At 51.5% G+C, this 16,989-nt stretch overlaps 7 protein-coding genes across 7 annotated transcripts; 3 read left to right on the top strand and 4 right to left on the bottom strand.

Annotated features, from left to right (window-relative positions):
- Nucleotides 1-84: 84 nt before the first annotated feature.
- N7506_007127 (Metallo-dependent hydrolase) lies at nucleotides 85-1,902 on the bottom strand (the record flags this gene model as incomplete). Its single annotated transcript, XM_056956420.1, has 1 exon — nucleotides 85-1,902. The coding sequence occupies one exon, from the start codon at nucleotides 1,900-1,902 to the stop codon at nucleotides 85-87; it is 1,818 nt and encodes a 605-aa protein (XP_056810754.1).
- Nucleotides 1,903-2,348: 446 nt separating this feature from the next.
- Nucleotides 2,349-3,497, bottom strand: N7506_007126 (uncharacterized protein; the record flags this gene model as incomplete). The annotated part of the gene is made up of 1 exon (XM_056956419.1): nucleotides 2,349-3,497. The coding sequence occupies one exon, from the start codon at nucleotides 3,495-3,497 to the stop codon at nucleotides 2,349-2,351; it is 1,149 nt and encodes a 382-aa protein (XP_056810753.1).
- A 2,479-nt stretch (nucleotides 3,498-5,976) lies between these two features.
- N7506_007125 (glycoside hydrolase family 31 protein) lies at nucleotides 5,977-9,008 on the top strand (the record flags this gene model as incomplete). Its single annotated transcript, XM_056956418.1, has 4 exons — nucleotides 5,977-7,906; nucleotides 7,971-8,106; nucleotides 8,158-8,291; nucleotides 8,350-9,008. The coding sequence occupies 4 exons, from the start codon at nucleotides 5,977-5,979 to the stop codon at nucleotides 9,006-9,008; spliced, it is 2,859 nt and encodes a 952-aa protein (XP_056810752.1).
- Nucleotides 9,009-9,483: 475 nt separating this feature from the next.
- Nucleotides 9,484-11,023, bottom strand: N7506_007124 (uncharacterized protein; the record flags this gene model as incomplete). Its single annotated transcript, XM_056956417.1, has 6 exons — nucleotides 9,484-9,559; nucleotides 9,616-9,702; nucleotides 9,753-10,538; nucleotides 10,600-10,733; nucleotides 10,796-10,917; nucleotides 10,969-11,023. The coding sequence occupies 6 exons, from the start codon at nucleotides 11,021-11,023 to the stop codon at nucleotides 9,484-9,486; spliced, it is 1,260 nt and encodes a 419-aa protein (XP_056810751.1).
- A 490-nt stretch (nucleotides 11,024-11,513) lies between these two features.
- Nucleotides 11,514-13,356, bottom strand: N7506_007123 (lysophospholipid acyltransferase; the record flags this gene model as incomplete). The annotated part of the gene is made up of 3 exons (XM_056956416.1): nucleotides 11,514-11,998; nucleotides 12,068-13,181; nucleotides 13,345-13,356. 3 exons carry the CDS (start codon nucleotides 13,354-13,356, stop codon nucleotides 11,514-11,516), a joined length of 1,611 nt encoding a protein of 536 aa, XP_056810750.1.
- Nucleotides 13,357-13,629: 273 nt separating this feature from the next.
- N7506_007122 (Sec1 family protein) lies at nucleotides 13,630-15,501 on the top strand (the record flags this gene model as incomplete). Its single annotated transcript, XM_056956415.1, has 3 exons — nucleotides 13,630-13,731; nucleotides 13,785-14,810; nucleotides 14,863-15,501. The coding sequence occupies 3 exons, from the start codon at nucleotides 13,630-13,632 to the stop codon at nucleotides 15,499-15,501; spliced, it is 1,767 nt and encodes a 588-aa protein (XP_056810749.1).
- Nucleotides 15,502-15,644: 143 nt separating this feature from the next.
- N7506_007121 (SDR family oxidoreductase) lies at nucleotides 15,645-16,790 on the top strand (the record flags this gene model as incomplete). The annotated part of the gene is made up of 1 exon (XM_056956414.1): nucleotides 15,645-16,790. The coding sequence occupies one exon, from the start codon at nucleotides 15,645-15,647 to the stop codon at nucleotides 16,788-16,790; it is 1,146 nt and encodes a 381-aa protein (XP_056810748.1).
- Nucleotides 16,791-16,989: the final 199 nt, after the last annotated feature.

Below are 16,989 nucleotides of genomic sequence, written 5' to 3'. Positions count from 1 at the left end.
TCATAAAATCTTTAAACGTATCATATATCGCTTTCAATATTTTGTTCAGTGGGAAGAACAAGCAGTATATACAAATGTGTTTTATTACAAAGCCTGCCACACCAATGCAGCCATGCCGAACGACATTGGACGATTAAGGGAGATGCCAGTGGGCGCAGAATTCTTGCTGGTGGTAGAAGTGACCATGGCGGCAGCAGCAGCAATGGCCGAACCCGTGGTAGTAGACGAAGACGAGGACGAGGACGATGATGAACTCGAGGGCTTGGGACACAGATTCTCATACACATACTGCTCAGGTTTACCACTGCAAGTGGTCGTAGACTGATCGTCATATGTGCCGTTCGGGTAGACCCAGCAGGTGCCGGGGGCATATGGCGAGTAGCTGTCCTGACCCGGCTTAAAGACGACATAGCTACAGGCTTCTGCCTTTGCGCAGATACTCAAGCAGTTTGGCGCACCTGAGCTAGCATAGCAGTCGTAAAAGCAGTCTTCAGGTGCCGGATACCCGCAGACCGAGGCAACGGCAGAGGGAGTCGCGGTGGCGGTACAGGCGCCGGAAGTAGTGGTGGTTGTCGCTCCGCCAGAACACGTGGGCTTGTCGTAGACTTCAAGGTAGGGATTGGAGCAGTCTGAGCTAGCTTCACTCTTGTCGAAAGTCTCGCCGGGGTACAGCCAGCAAGTGCCGATGCCCAGGTAAGGGTTGCCGGGATTGAAAATGACGAAGTTGCATGGCTGGTGGTCGTTACAGTAGTCCCAGCAGGATGCCCTGCTTTCAATGGCGACGGCAAAGTCCGTACTCGGGTAGTCGCAGAGAGTTGTGGTGAGAGACGCTGTACATGTTGGTGCTGCAGTGGTGGCGGTAGAGGTAGCAGCTCTGACCATGACAGTGTCGACATCGGCGGGACTGGAATGAAGAACAGCTGTTCCCAGGGGGTACGCAGAGGCACTGATTGCGTTCTTCGAAGTGATGACAACGATGTCAGCCTGTTTTCCAGGAGTGAGGGTGCCGATACGGTCAATCATGCCAACGGTTTCGGCGCCGTTTCTCGTTCCCCAGATGAGGGCATCCCGGACACCGTATTCGAGGTCAAGGGGGACTTGGCGAGTCTTGTGAACGGCGTCATTGTCTAAGCACCGTTGCATCTGAAGGGCAAGTCGCATTTGCCCAAGCAGATCCGGGGCGACAGCAGCTGATGTATCGATGCTTAGAGAAGGATTGATGCCGTTCTCGATGCAGGCTCTGATTGGGGGAATTCCCATACCCATCTGCATATCTGTCTCGGTCGCGACAGAGATTTTGCCCTTGGACTCAGCAATAAGCTCAATTTCACGCTTAGTGAGGTTGGTGCAGTGGATGTAAACATGGCCTGGCTTCATCAATCCATGACTGGCGCGTTCTTCAATATCCTTCGTGATGATAGAGTTCTCAAGGCCGCATGAATGAGAGCAGCACAAGAGACCATGCTTTTCTGCAAAAGCGATCTCCAGCTTGGTCAAATCAAAAGGAGTGCTGCCGGGCTGACTGAGGGCCATTCCAACTTGCACCAGGTCATCGGGATCATTTGTGGAGCGCATCTTTTGGATGTGTGCCACGCGGGCTTCCCAGCCCTCTTTGCCAACGGCGGCGGTACCATACGCGTCATCGCTCATGGCAAAGCAAAAGAAGGCACGGACTCCTGACTTCTTCAGTCCCAACAACTCGGCTTCCGCATGTTCACCGGAGTGGAAAGACTCGCAAGTGTCAATGATGGTAGTCACACCGCTGTTCAACGCTTCAAGACCGCCCACCAGGGAGGAGAGCTCCATGTCATCGACACTCGTTGCTGGTAGCCATCTCAAATATGTGTTCGAGAGGAAATGCAACAGAGACTGATCAGCTCCCACGCCTCGAGTCAGCGACATAGATGCGTGTCGGTGAGTGTCGACCATGCCCGGGATAATCACACCGTCCGTAGAATCATTGACTTCAGCATCTGGGAAGAGAAGACCTCGATGTACAAGTCTTCTAAGGGACTTGAGAAAATGGTGTGCAAATAGCAGTAAAAGAAAAGACAGTTAAAAAGACTCTTGAAAAGATTCTTGAAAAAGACCTTGGGACACATAAAGAGCAGATCTTAAGGTGTAACTCAAACCTTGGAAGGCTTAATACCGAATAGGTTGGGAATTATTCTATCAGAAATATTGAAAATGATCCTGGCCTCTATAGATCTGCGTAGTGAAATGAGTCAATTTAGCTAGTTGACAGATATTGTCAAACATTGTAGACTTGGAAGAGGGGTTCCCAATGGGCAATCATATATTATTCACAAATAGGATATCTTCTATGTGTCTTCGTAAAATGACGAGCATCATGCCTGCTCTACTGATTCCAAATCTTCCCAATTGCTCCTACACGCTGGACATGTGCGAGCTCGCGCTAGCCATTGGTCGATACATCCTTTGTGGAAGTTGACTCCACACCGTGCCTTGCACCAGGTCAATTCATCTCCTCGGTCATCATCTTCTTCATCATCGTCACCGTCATCATTGTTATCATTCCCTATCACTTCGGCGTCGGCAGTGTTCACATTCTGCTGTGGAGTATGCATGTTGCACAAACATATTCCACAATTCCCTTCCACCTTACGGCGATTGACACGCGACAGTGTGCTGCTGGAGACGGAAGCCACTGTTGGGCTCGCTGATGTTTGCCTGGGAACGGGAGTGACACTGGTGGAGCCAATTTGGGCCTGGATTACTCGAGGCACTGCAGTTGCCATCTGGACCACGATGGATTCTGTGGAGCCTCTTTGCACTGCCCTGCCAACATGACTCTCTTGTGAGGCGGGTCTCCTGAGTGTGCTTTCCGTGATTCCTGGACTAGTGGTCCTACTTGAGCTCTCGGTCTCGCGAAGGGCACGAGAGCCTGTGCTGTGCTCTTCGTCAACCTCAGCAGCATCCAATCGTCTGAGCTCTTCCAAGGTTTCACTCAGTTTCCGTAGAAGAGCTGTCCTTTCGTCAATCTCCCTTTCGGGGGTCTCGCTGGGGCTGTTTCTAGATGAGAGCCTTGTTGTTCTGGTGGACGGCACAGATGGCGTAGATGTGAGTCTTGTCGTCCTAGTAGATGCCGTAGACGGTATAGATGGGAGTCTCGCCGTTCTTGTAGATGGCGTAGATGGCACAGATGGGATCTGCGAATCAAGGTAGGCTCGGACTTTTCTTTTCCAACGAGATGAGAGTGTCGAGGCTTGGTTCTGATGGAACCGGGTACAGAGGACGTGTGGGGCTAAATCTTCTAGCAGATTGTCGAGACTGCGACCAGCACGGAGTCTCTCGGTGCCCTTCTCAAGTAGTTTCATGGCCGAGTTGCGGCCGTACGCATTTGTGCGAGCATGACAGCGACGACCCTGCGAGGGAGCATAGCCAGCACACCATGGCTCTTCCTCTGGCTGGAGCTCAATGATCTCGGATAGTGGAAGTGAGGATGAAAATGGGATATAGGAGTGTCGGGATGGCATTGTGGCTCTATTTCAAGTGTTCGCGAAAAGACGCCTGAGGTAGTTGGGAAAAAGTCCTTTCACTTTTCGACTGAATCCAAAGTCTGTATTTATGATGATCCCATTCCAAGACTGACCCCTGGGACTATATACCAAGGCACGAGAAAAAAATTACAGGGATCCTGAAAAAACCTCCTCAACCACAGTGTGGCGCAGCTTATCAGGAACCCTGATCGCATTCAAAAGGGTGAATGAAGATGCCTGAATGCATATCTGAACGAACAACTACTCCGTGCAGTAGCTTGACTCGAGGCACTGAAATAGAAAGCACCGGGGCTGTACTGACATGGGAATTTATGAAAAGAGGGGCTGTTGGTTGTCTGTTGGTTTGTAATGGCTTTTGATAGGCTCTCGGTGATGGTATGGTCAAGGGTATGGGACTTTTGTGCTACTAGAGATGCGAGAGATGTGTTAGCGGCGCTAAGTATAACTGCGCCTTCCAAGGCTCATCGCTGCCTTGCACACTGCTCTCAGGTGTTAATTACTAGACATGAATCTAGGCCATGTGGCTTGTTTGCCTCATACGTATGTGGCATAATATTTGGGTTCTATCCCCTCAGAAAAGGCTTGACTATCTTCCGAGCTATGGTTACTACCTGAGATTACCTGGTCTTAGCTAACAAGACCCACCGCCGATGAGCACCGATAACCTTCTAATTTCAAAGTTCGCTTTTTAAGTACATATACAAACCCGAGTAGAGTTCCAATGGCCTTGGAAATTTATTGAGTCTTATATTGCGCCGAAAACTGAGCCCGGTGGGTGATACTCCGCTTCCTATTTCTTCACGACCTCCCCTTTTCCTGCTTCTTTGAACAAAAGACATTGCCATATAGAAGTGACTGCATCTTTCCAATCTGCTTGCATCATAGAGCTATCTTGCAGGTTTATTTCTCGGGATTGCGTCGTTCCGCGCAGCGGCTAAGCTATAAATTCTACTTCGAAGCAATAAAGCTATCAGCATCCCATTGCAATGCATTTGGATCTCAGAGTTAGAAGTGCAGAAAAATATTCGACGTCTGTGACATGGATAAGCGATTCAATCCTGCCCATGACAAGCCACATATCCATGCCTCAAAGGCATTACGCCCTGCATCAGGGCCAGTAATGATGCGACAAATTTGGCCTGTACTCGGTACTCGATACTCCGTATAGTGAATGGAGATCTCAGATATTATCTGAGCTATTTATAGCTATAGTGCTAAAGTCGGCTTGCATGCTTCTGCGATTCAGTTCCCATCCTTAGCCTCATCTAAGACAGATGTGTGTTAGTTGTTAAACTTGTAAGTTGGAATATCTTCGAAGAACAAGATCCCTATCTCTTCATCAAAGGGTTAATACCTGGTTCAAGTGTCTTGAATTCCACGTGAGTTGGACTCGAATCGAGCGGATTATCATGGGTTCACTTCCGACAACTGATTGTCTTTGGCTTAGCTGGATGATGCTACGGAGTACCATTGAACGCTGCGAGAGTACAATCTTTCGATCTGCTACTTCCAGGCCCTGGCGCTTCCATGGGGCATAATGAACAAAATTATTGGAAGGATAGAGCATACATACCACAGATTGCATCCTAACCTCGGCCATCCCAGTACAACGTTTGTGCAATCTAGAGGCTACAAGTAAATTGCGGTGAGAAGATGCTCATGGTCTGCAGGTCTGCAGCAAGGGGCAATGATTGAGCTTGAATTAAGAATAGATTCGGATCTCTGCACTTTGTTCGCAGCTCACATCTCGCGATGAGTAGCTTGCATGAACCCTATGGTCGATTGGGCGATGAGAGCGACATACTCTACTGCATGCTTCATGCAAGTCTGACTTCGGACAAACATTTTGAGAGAAAAAGGGGAATGCCTCAATCTTGAGTACAAGATCAAGGGTCAGATATGATTTTCTTTCAACAGTCCCAAGTGCTCGAAGTGTTGAGCGTGGCGGGCTGAACCGCCATTCTTGGCATTTCCAGCAAACATTGGGGGAAACGCTTTTCCACCCCGCAACGGACTTTTGACGGGCAATTGACAAACAAGCGGAGACTATGCGGACGTAAAGCGGACGCCAAGACCCTCGCTGGCTTCGGCTTAAGACCTGCGTCAGGTTTTTCGGGCTTTTGTCGGAATACTCGGCAAACATGATGGGTCGGCAAAGTGCCCCCTGCGCGGGGTTGCTACCTTTGTTTTCATCGGGTGGATACTGGGAATGCCTGGCCAAGGCGGCTCGACTCGAGACAATGACTCTGTGGCGAGGAAGAAGCGATGAAGTCGCAAAAGTCGGACAGGCAGGGTGACATCCCCTACCCAAGGTTCTGCGGGGATCACGGCCTGGGGAAATGCAGTCCCCACATCGACAACACGGTCCATCTTGGCAAAGGGGAAAACCCGATCCGAGAGATCTATATAAGACCGGCATGCAGGAGGCACACTTCCCTCGATTCAAGGACTCAGCATGTATCTCAAGAACCTGCTCACTTCGGCCGTGGCCCTGAGTGCCGGTGCCTGGGCGCAGAGTCAGGCGGGAATCGCCGATCTTGATGACCCTGGCAATGATCTCTATGAGAAGGACTTGTCCAAATGTCCCGGATACAAAGCGACCAAGCATTGGGAGACTCGCTCTGGTTTCTACGCAGATCTGTCTCTCGCAGGGTCTGCGTGCAATGTCTTCGGCACTGATCTCCCAGACCTGAAGCTGGAAGTGGAATATCAGACCAGCGATCGGCTTCATGTCAAGATTTCAGACACCAACAACACCGTCTACCAGGTGCCTGACAGTGTCTTCCCGCGCCCTGGCTTCGGGGAATGGTGCTCGCCTAAGAACTCCAAGCTCAAGTTCAACTTCAAGGCCGACCCCTTCTCTTTCACCGTCTCTCGCACCGATACCGAAGAGGTGCTTTTTGACACCACGGGTAACAAGCTGGTGTTTGAGAGCCAATATGTCTATCTCAAGACACATCTTCCACAGAACCCGCATCTTTACGGACTCGGCGAGCACAGCGACGCGTTCATGCTGAACACGACCAACTACACTCGCACGATCTATACCCGCGATGCCTACGGAACGCCTCAGGGTGAGAATCTGTACGGCGCCCACCCGATCTATTTCGACCACCGAAAGGATGCCACCCACGGAGTCTTCCTGCTCAACTCCAACGGCATGGACATCTTCATCGACAACAAGGGTGGCCAGTACCTCGAGTACAACATTATCGGCGGTGTTCTGGACTTCTACTTCATTGCCGGCCCATCTCCCCGCGATGTTGCCATGCAATACGCGGAAATTGCTCAGCTGCCGTTGATGACACCCTACTGGGGACTCGGATACCACCAGTGCAAATATGGCTACCAAGATGTGTACGAGGTTGCCGCTGTCACGGCTAACTACTCTACGAACAACATTCCTCTGGAAACCATTTGGACTGATATTGATTACATGGACCGTCGCCGCATCTTCACCATTGACCCGGAAAGATTCCCGGCTAATCTGTACAAAGACTTGGTGGATACCATTCACGCGAGAGATCAGCATTACATCGTCATGGTGGATCCCGCTGTCTTCTACAAAGAATCTAACCCGGCGCTCGATGCAGGTCTCAAGTATGGCACCTTCATGAAGGAGAAGAATGGCTCCGAATACCAGGGTGTAGTTTGGGCTGGTCCAAGTTACTTCCCTGACTGGTTCCACCCCGACTCGCAGGAGTACTGGAGCGAACAATTTTTGAACTTCTTCGACGGCACCAATGGTCCGGATATTGACGCGCTGTGGATCGACATGAACGAACCCGCCAATTTCTTCAACCGTCCGTACCCAGGCAACAACACCACTCCGGAGAAGTTCGCGGAAGTGGATGGCGATCCTCCCAAAGCACCAGCGGTCCGAGATGGCCCTGATGCTCCCATCCCCGGCTTCCCAGACAGTCTCCAGCCCAACTTCGCTTCCGGTAACTCAAACGAGAAGCGTGCGACTGCTGATATTCAAAGCCGTAAGCCTCGGTCGCTTTCCCGTCGCAACCTGGGCGCTGGTCACTGGCGCTCCGCCAGATCCTCCAGTTCTTCCTCGAATGCTGGCTGGCAAAGTGGTAAGAAGACTGGCTCTGGCTGCGGACCCAATGAATGCAAGGGCCTGCCCAATCGCGAGTTCATCAGACCACCTTTCATGATTCAAAATGGCGCTGGGCCCACGCTGGCTGACAGCACTGCCGATACTGACCTGGTGCAAAGTGGTGGCTACGTTCAATATGATACCCACAACCTTTACGGTGCTATGATGTCTTCGCACTCTCACAACGCCATGCGTGCCAGACGCCCGGATGATCGCGCTTTGGTGATCACACGAAGCACCTTTGCCGGTTCCGGCAAGGATGTGTCCCACTGGCTTGGAGGTAAGATTTAATCTGAAGTCTCGCATCTGATGTTGGAGCGAATCTCATGCTAAATATGTGACAGACAATATCTCCGGCTGGCTTTGGTACCGACTCTCCATCAGTCAAATCTTGCAGTTTGCGTCGTTGTACCAAATCCCCGTCGTCGGTCCCGATGTGTGCGGCTTTGGTGGCAATACGACAGAGAACCTCTGTGCTAGGTGAAACACACTCTCTTTTAGTACGCGACTACAACTAATGCGGATCGATAGATGGGCGGCTCTCGGTTCTTTCTACACATTCTTCCGCAACCACGCTGAGATCTCCTCGACTCCTCAAGAGTTCTACCGCTGGCCGACAGTCGCTGAAGCTGCGCGCAAGGGAATTTCTATCAGATACCAGCTCCGTAAGTGACACCTGCAATATGACATCCAAGATGAAAGTCGGAACTAATAGTTCTTCAGTCGACTACATCTACACCGCCATCTATAAACAAAACCAGACCGGTACCCCGGCTCTCAATCCTCTGTTCTTCAACTACCCGAGTGACCCCAACACCTACCCCATCGATCTTCAGTTCTTCTACGGCGATGGTATCCTCGTCAGCCCTGTCACCGAGGAGAACAGCACAAGCCTGAACTACTACCTGCCAGACGACATCTTCTACGAATGGGGCACCGGTAAGCCCGTCCGCGGACACGGCGAGTACGTCTCGGCCGAGGTCGACTATACCGATATCACGGTCCACTACAAGGGTGGCATCGTCTACCCCCAACGTATCGAGAGCGCCAACACCACCACCGCGCTCCGTACCAAGGGCTTCAACATTGTGATTGCGCCTGGTCTTGATGGTCGCGCTGAGGGCTCGCTTTACCTTGACGACGGCGAGTCAGTTGTGCAAGATACCGTGTCGGAGATTGACTTCAAGTACGCCCACGGCAAGCTCAGCATGACTGGATCGTTTGAGTACGATGCCGGTGTCACCATTGAGGCTATCACTCTTCTCGGAGTGAAGAGCAAGCCCAAGGGTCTCCATAATGCCGACTATGATGCTCAGAATAAGAAGCTTGTGCTTCATGTTGATGTGCCTTTGACGCGTCGGGCTGAGGTTAAGATTGTATGATCTGATTCTGGGATGAAATAGACGTCAATCAATTGCGTCAAATGGGAGTTTTTCACATTGATCATCGCTAAATGTGCCTAGTTGCTGTGCCGTCGGGGGCAAGGGCTAACCAGCTCTCCAGCGGATGACCATCTAGTCACTCTGTTCACTGGATTCCGATTGGTTTTAGTTTTTTTTCTACAGCACTAATTTCAAGACTTCATTCAAGATCATCGAGAATAGACCTGAAAAGGATAGAAGATAAAATTGGTGAGCCAAAGGCTGTACCTAGGTAATTCAATTTTGAGTGTAGCATACCCGCCGAAACAGCGACGTGACGTTGATAAACAATAACACGAGGTTACTTCCTAGGCTCGATGTATGACACTCGGCAGATATCAGACTAACATGTGCATTTACAGAGTTTTCCTTTATCAATCGATGTATCAATAAATCATAATCTCTGGGTAATCCCATTATCGATTCGCCTTGATTCTCAGTGAGATGCAGTCGCTTTGACGACGGCGCTGATACTGCTGGCTGTGTACTCAGTATTGAAGTCATTAAGTCCACTGCAAAGATATAGACTGTCAGTTTCGGTTTTACTCAAGATTCTCTTGAAACTTACGCAATAGATATTCTCCCGGAATCTTGGAGGTAAACATGGTACTTCTCTCGGAGCAGAGTTACCTGCTCTACAGACAGTCCAACGTATCTAAAAGATCAATCAGTATGAGAAGCATTCAAGCAGGCTGATGAACTCACGAGAACATTCCGTTCTGTTCGGTGATATGTGCCCAGTTTCCAGGTGTTTCCAATTTCTCCAATGCTTCTCTGAGCGCGATTCGACGACTTTTCAATCGATTAGCCATATGACGCAGTTCCTCTCGCCATTGGGCCCTCAGGGTCTCATCCGAGAGAACAGTCTCAACTATAGTGGAACCAAAATCAGGGGGTGCACCGGACTCTGCTCGTGCCAGGAGTCTCAAATGAGCCTCGATATTCTTTCCGACTTGCTCGCTTGGAGCAAGCACAGAGAGAATTCCAACGCGCTCACTGTAGAGACCGAAAGACTTTCCGTAGGTCGAGACAAAGATCAATGGGATCTCTCTCTCGGCAAATAGACGAACACTTTCAAGATCCGTGTCAATGTCTCCCGAGGCAAATCCAGGGTAAGCCGCATCGAAGAACGCCAAGTGACCGCGTTCAGAGAAAATAGTAGCCAGCTCCCGCCACTGATCTGGTGAAGGGTCACTTCCAGTTGGGTTCTGCGCATTAGACTGCAGCAGAACGACAGACTGAGCTGGCAGGGCCTTGACGGCATCTGTGAACTTTGCAAAATCAAACTTATTCGTCTTGCTGTTGAAATAAGGCAGCAGCGTAGTCTTAATTCCAGCAGCTTCGAACAAATGAGGATGGTTCAACCAGGTCTCGGTGGGAAGGAAGATCTCGGGGTTTCCAGTCTGCTTCCATGGCCCGTAGTGTTGAGCCAACAGGACTGCTCCAACATGACATCCACCACTTGCGCCGAGGGTCTGCGTTGATACAATTCTGGGATTGAGGATTAGCCATTGATGTTTTTATTTTCAGATAGAGGGAAGCTATGTGTTACCTTTTCTCTCGGAGCAGGCGATGATCCGGTCCAAAGAGCAACTCTTCACTCAATTTCCTATAGACCGGGGAGCCTTGGGCGAACGCGCGATACTCATGATGCCAGTCTGGATCCTCGAAGATTCTCCTCTTTGCCTGGATGGTAGCAATCACCGAGTCAGTGCTATGGCTCGAGTAGAGTGTTGGAGTGACTATACCTCTTTCACGCTGGGCAGGACGTAAGGTTTCCCCTGGTCAGTTTTATAGACGCCAACGAGGAGATCAGTTCTGTTGGGATCAGTGTCTGCTCGGAATTGACCCACGAGGGTTTCGAGGGGACCTGAAGATTGTTTCTTAGTTAGGGCTTATCATTGGGTGCCAATTGATGTACCTGTTCGTCCCGCCGGAACGTCCTGGAACGGATTGACTGCTGCGATGCTTCCCATGATATTATTTGTTTAAGCTTCAAAAATAAGCTTGTATGATCCGATATTTTGCATCTCGTTCCTGGGAGATATGCGGAGTTATATGCGGGGAGCACGGTAGGACACGCCATCATGTTGCCATATTAGCAATGTGCCGGTCTCTGCTATTTCACCATCAGCAACCATTCCGATCGTCAGAAAAAGGGCCGAGTCTCCGAGAATCGACAATGAAACTGCAAATGGTGAAACCCTTGCCAAGTCTACTCCGCAGTTGAGTGACAAAGCAGTTCAATATCCTCCGATGCGAGGGCTGATCCTATTCAGTCTGGAGAGGACGAGCAGCTGTGCAACACGTCCACAATGTGCAAGACGTGTTCTATTCAATCTTCATTATAAAATATAGAGACCAATCGCCCAAATTGATTCGCAACACGCAAAACCTTCCAACTCCTGCTCCGACGACTCTATTCCGGGATTGCCCCAATTGCACCTATTCGAACTTGTCTTGAACCTACAACTTCCGTCCGATCTTTTGCTCCACGGCAGCCTTCAAATCATCGCCGGTGGGCATAGTCACCGTACTGCCCCGGCGTCCCCGATTTTCAATCTCCGCCTTGATCTCCGCAACGGCCTCATCGAAGTCCCGCTCGGGGTCGTTGGGCAGACCAAGAACAGGGGCCCGAACGGACTCGGTGCTGGCAGTGCGGCCGACGTGGGGTCGGTTGCGGCGCTTCAATCGGGAGACAAGGTAGCCCTTGAGCGGAGAGAAGGAGGCGAAAGCGATGAGCGAGACGGCGCAGTTGATAATGCCGTAGTAACGGACCCGACTCCAGACGGTGATGGACTCGTTGAATCTCAGAAGAACGAATGGCATCACAGCGTATGAGAGTGTCAATTGAGTTGCGAGCCAGCTGAGGATGTCGTAGTAGCGTTTGTTCGCCATGGGCTTGGTTCCATCCGGGGTGAGGAAGAAGGGGCGAACGTAGCGGCGGAAGTCTGGCAGAGGTTAGTGTTTGAAATTACAATGGCCCACGTTGTGGACATGACTGCATGCGTTCAACATACTCTTTGCAACGGTTTGGATGAAAGAACCCAGGACAAATGTCATATAGTATCCCGGGTAGAAGCCGTGCCAGAGGGCGCTGGTAGCAAAGGTGGCCATGCTAGCGCGGAAGCCGGGCTTCTTGCCCTTGGGTGTGACGCGGAGGTACACGTAGTTTCGCAGCCAGTGGTTAGTGTTCTTGTTCCAGCTTCCCAAGTATGCATGGGAGTTCTGCGCGGTCTCCAATCCCCAGGGGTCGACATTCTCCAATCGGTTCCAGAAGACCTTGCCCGACTTGGGATCGAAGCTATTGTATCCCATACCCGACAAGATGCAAGCACCTTCCGTCAGAGCCCAGACACCATAGTACTTGGTGCGAGCGGTGAATCCCACCATGTGCACGGTAAACACGCGGCGCAGGAAGGAGTAATGCAGGAACGAGTCGGACAGCAAGAAGTCGGTGGTGAAGTATGAGCCCAGCTGAATGAATGCCAAGATCCAAAGAAGTCCAACAGCTGCCTTCTTGGCAGCAGGCGTTCCACTGCGAGGAATCTTGCGCTTCTTCCGAGTCGCTGGGACCTTGGACGGATCAGTGCCTGGCGGCACATCAAACAACGTAGTGTCGATCCAGCGACGGTAATCGACGTATTCAAATGAGGGCCCCGCGAAAAGCGAAGGGAAGAACATCACATAGCCCAAGTAGTCGATAATGGCCGGGAATTGTGTGATCGCAGAGTACTTCTGCGGGTCCGACAGCTTGTCCTGAGCCAGACGACCATCGTGCACATTCCAACAGAAAGAGGTGAGTTTCATGACCATCACCATCTGAGCTCCGGTGATGTCTACCGTCGCACCATCGTTGGCCATCTGACGGAAGATGTGGTTCACCGACATGTGGCCCATCAGGAACATGAAGCCGAACCAGGGCATCAGTGATCCATCCACAAAGTATGCGATCGCATAAGTACCGGCGGCACTATATAATAAGGTGCGCAGACCATCCCAAAGGTCGAACAGTCCAACCAGGTAGAACAAGGATACTCCGATGATGAACACATTCTTTTTCCAGGGCTGGGCGTCAGGGATGCGTTTCAGCAGCGCAGCCAGAGGGTAGGAGAGAAGGAAGGAGCCGATCAGCTTGACTGTAGAGGGTCAGAACCTGTTCACGCCGTGGGTAAATGGAGAATCGTACGCTCGTCGATTGATGCGCCAGTGAGCCGAGCTGGCAGCTCGAATACTGCGGGGACGCGTTAGTGAAGGCCGAGGTACTCAAAAGAAAGGGATACCAACTCTGATCTACGTAAGGCAACATGGTTGACCAGACGAAGAACAAAAAAGCAAACACAGACAAAAAAAAACACACAAGAGAGAATCAACAAGATCAAAAGACAAGAAAAGTAGAGAAGCCAAAAAAAGGCCTGGGTCATGTGTGGAACGCGGACACCCCAACAACTTCCCGCTCTCCACTCTTCACTTTCCAAGACACTCCTTGACTAGCTCGACTGGAAGCTTCAGACTCGGTTGGCGTTGACCTCACTAAGCTTCTTCTCTGTTCGTTTCTTGACGGCACTGCCCACCGCCCATTATGGACGTCGTCACGGCTGCCTCGGGGTATATCTCCAAGATGGTCACCGTGGGCGAGTCGACCGCCTCCAAGATGAAGATCCTCCTGTTGGATAGTGAGACGGTGGGAGAGATTCCCAGCTGACCGCCACCCGATTCAAGCTAATGCGATCACAGGTCCCCATTGTCTCAACCGCCATCACGCAGTCTGCCCTCCTCAATCACGAGGTCTACCTGATCGATCGCCTGGACAATGCCGCGCGCGAGAAGATGCGCCACTTGCGATGCATATGCTTCGTGCGCCCCTCCCCGACCTCCATACAGTTCCTGATCGACGAGCTGCGCGAACCTAAATACGGCGAATATTACATCTATTTAAGCAACATCATCCGCAAATCCGCCCTGGAGAGGCTGGCAGAAGCGGATAGCCATGAAGTGGTACAGTCGGTACAGGAGCAGTTCGCCGACTTCCTCGTCACAAACCCCGATCTCTGTTCGTTGGGCATGGGTTTCCCCTTACAGCGCATCTGGAGCCACTCGCCCGATCTGTGGAACCCGGACTCGCTACAGAGAGCGACAGAAGGCACGCTGGCGCTGCTTCTCGCGTTGAAGAAGAACCCGCTGATCCGATACGAGAAGAACAGTCTGTTAGCTCGGAAACTAGCTACGGAGGTCCGATACCACATCACACAAGAGGAGCAGCTGTTTAATTTCCGCCGGACGGATACCCCGCCTATCCTCCTCGTGCTCGACCGCCGCGACGATCCCATCACCCCACTGCTCACCCAATGGACATATCAGGCCATGGTGCATGAAATGCTTGGCATCAACAATGGTCGCGTCGATCTGCAGGATGTCCCTGAGATCCGGCCGGAGCTGAAGGAGATCGTCTTGGCCCAGGATCAAGATCCGTTCTTCAAGAAGAACATGTATCAGAACTTCGGCGACCTGGGTCAAAATATCAAAGAATATGTGGAGCAGTATCAAACAAAAACGCAGAGCACGGCCAATATCGAATCTATCACCGATATGAAACGCTTTGTGGAGGATTATCCGGAGTTCCGGAAACTCGCCGGCAACGTGAGCAAGCATGTCACTCTGGTGGGCGAGTTGAGTCGACGGGTCGGCGAAGACAACCTGCTCGACGTGAGTGAATTGGAACAAAGTCTCGCGTGTAATGACAACCACACCAATGACCTCAAGGTATGAATCGGCCTAGACCTCTCATCCGTTCCCCGTACTAACTTCACTCTAGTCCCTCCAACGAATTATCGGACTACCAAATGTACCTGCAGACAACAAGCTGCGCTTGGTAGCCCTCTACGCCCTTCGTTATGAGAAACATCCCAATAATGCCCTACCCATCCTCCTCGACCTCCTCGTGACAGCAGGCGAGGTCCCCTCCAACCGCGTCAACCTCATCTCCAAGCTCCTTGCATACCATCACTCTCTCCAAGCCCCTCCTGTCGCGGGTGGGTTCTCCGACCTCTTCGAATCAACATCCTTTTTCTCTGGTGCACGAGACCGTTTCAAGGGTCTCAAAGGCGTCGAAAATGTTTATACCCAACACTCCCCTCGGTTAGAAGTGACCCTTCAGAATCTCATCAAGGGTCGCTTGAAAGAACTCCAATATCCCTTCTTGGAGGGCAGCGGTCACACGCGTGATAAGCCGCAGGACATCATTATCTTCATGGTCGGCGGTGTTACCTACGAGGAGGCGAAGATGGTGGCGCAGGTCAATGCTAGCTCTCCAGGCATTCGGGTCGTCCTCAGTGGAACATCCATTCACAACAGTACTACATTCCTGGAGGAGGTTGACGATGCGGTGGGCAGCTGGCCGGAACCAGGACCCACGACAGCTGCAGGACGGCTGCGACGGGAAGTTGGTCGCTAAGTATATAGATAATGGACAATTATGAGACGTATTCAGCATCTGATTCAGATCTATTTTCGACGCAGAAATGGGCTATTTGGCTATAAACAAGGAGCAGACCAACCTAAGCACCGAAGAATGTACCGATCGTCACCGCCCACTAAATGTGGGGAGCGTGCGGAGAACTTCAACTTCCCTTCAACAGCAATGGACCAGACATCCCCAAAAGGAGGGCCCTCCTCTCCTGCAGAACCGAGACTGCATCTTCCCTCAACTACCGACCCTCCAGGCCCTCACAATCCCCCCCAAACCCCTCGTATGGCTGGTACGTCGCATCCCCACCAAAGCCACAGCACCGCACTGACAAACCCCAGATCTTCGGCGCAACCGGCCACATGGGCCGCTCCCTCGTGAAAACCGCTCTATCCCATAATGACCTAGTAGCCGCCGTAGGGCGCACATACGAAAACAGCCCCGAAGCAATGCGCGAGCTGGAATCCGAGCACGAGAACTGCCTCGGTCTCCTCTGTGACGTGCGGGCCCGCGAAACCGTCAAACAGGTCATCGACGCCACAATTGCACGGTTCGGCCATATCGACGTGATCGCCAATTGCTCGGGCTACGGCGTCATCGGTGCCTGCGAAGACCAGGACGAATACGATATCCGTAACCAGTTCGAAACAAACTTCACTGGTACCCTGAACATGATCCAGCTTTCGCTGCCGCACTTCCGCCAACGACGCGCTGGCCGCTATCTGATCTTCAGCTCTACTTCCGGTGCTCTTGGCGTGCCGGGTCTCGGCCCTTACTGCGCTTCTAAATACGCGGTCGAGGGCCTGATGGAGAGTATGCTGTATGAGGTCGATAGCTTCAATATCAAGGGTACACTTGTGGAACCTGGCCATATGCGTCGCGATGACGTTGCAGACTTGGTTTCGCCTTCTGCTATGGCGTCGAACCCAGAGCATAATCTGTCTTCGCCGTTGCCGCTCTACGGTCACTTCTTGGTGAAGCCGCCCAGTGAGCCGTATAATACTACTACGTCGCCTGCGGCGCATGCTCGAAGAATGCTGATGTGGCTGGGTGACAAGCAGCCTGCTAGTGCTGTGAAAGCGGCGCATCTGGTTTGGCAGCTTGGTCATTGCTCATATCCGCCTTTGCGGCTCATTCTGGGCACGTATGCGGTAGAGAGTATTCGGGACCGGTTAAAATGTATTATCGAGGAGATTGAGGATTGGAAACATTTGAGTTTCCCGCTGGAGCCGCAGCCGACAGGACGAGATAGAGAAGAGAATGAGATGGGTGGTTGATCCTGTCACTCTCGCAGTCTTATATGATACCCAAATTCTGCATTACTTTGCTTTCGCCTCGGTGGAGTCGAATATGGTATTGCTCAGCTTCTGATGTGACTCGCTGTTGCTTTGTTCCCAGGTCTTGGTGTAGATGCAAGAGAGTGAGAGAGGAGCGCTCCGATGCAGCCTTAAATAATATACAGTTTGATCTTATAAA

Source organism: Penicillium brevicompactum, assembly GCF_028827555.1.
Source record: "Penicillium brevicompactum strain IBT 35665 chromosome Unknown utg000005l_segment0_segment0, whole genome shotgun sequence".
Taxonomy (NCBI): domain Eukaryota; kingdom Fungi; phylum Ascomycota; class Eurotiomycetes; order Eurotiales; family Aspergillaceae; genus Penicillium; species Penicillium brevicompactum.
Note: the sequence above shows the minus strand (reverse complement) of the source record. Positions and strands in the feature narration are given on the sequence as shown.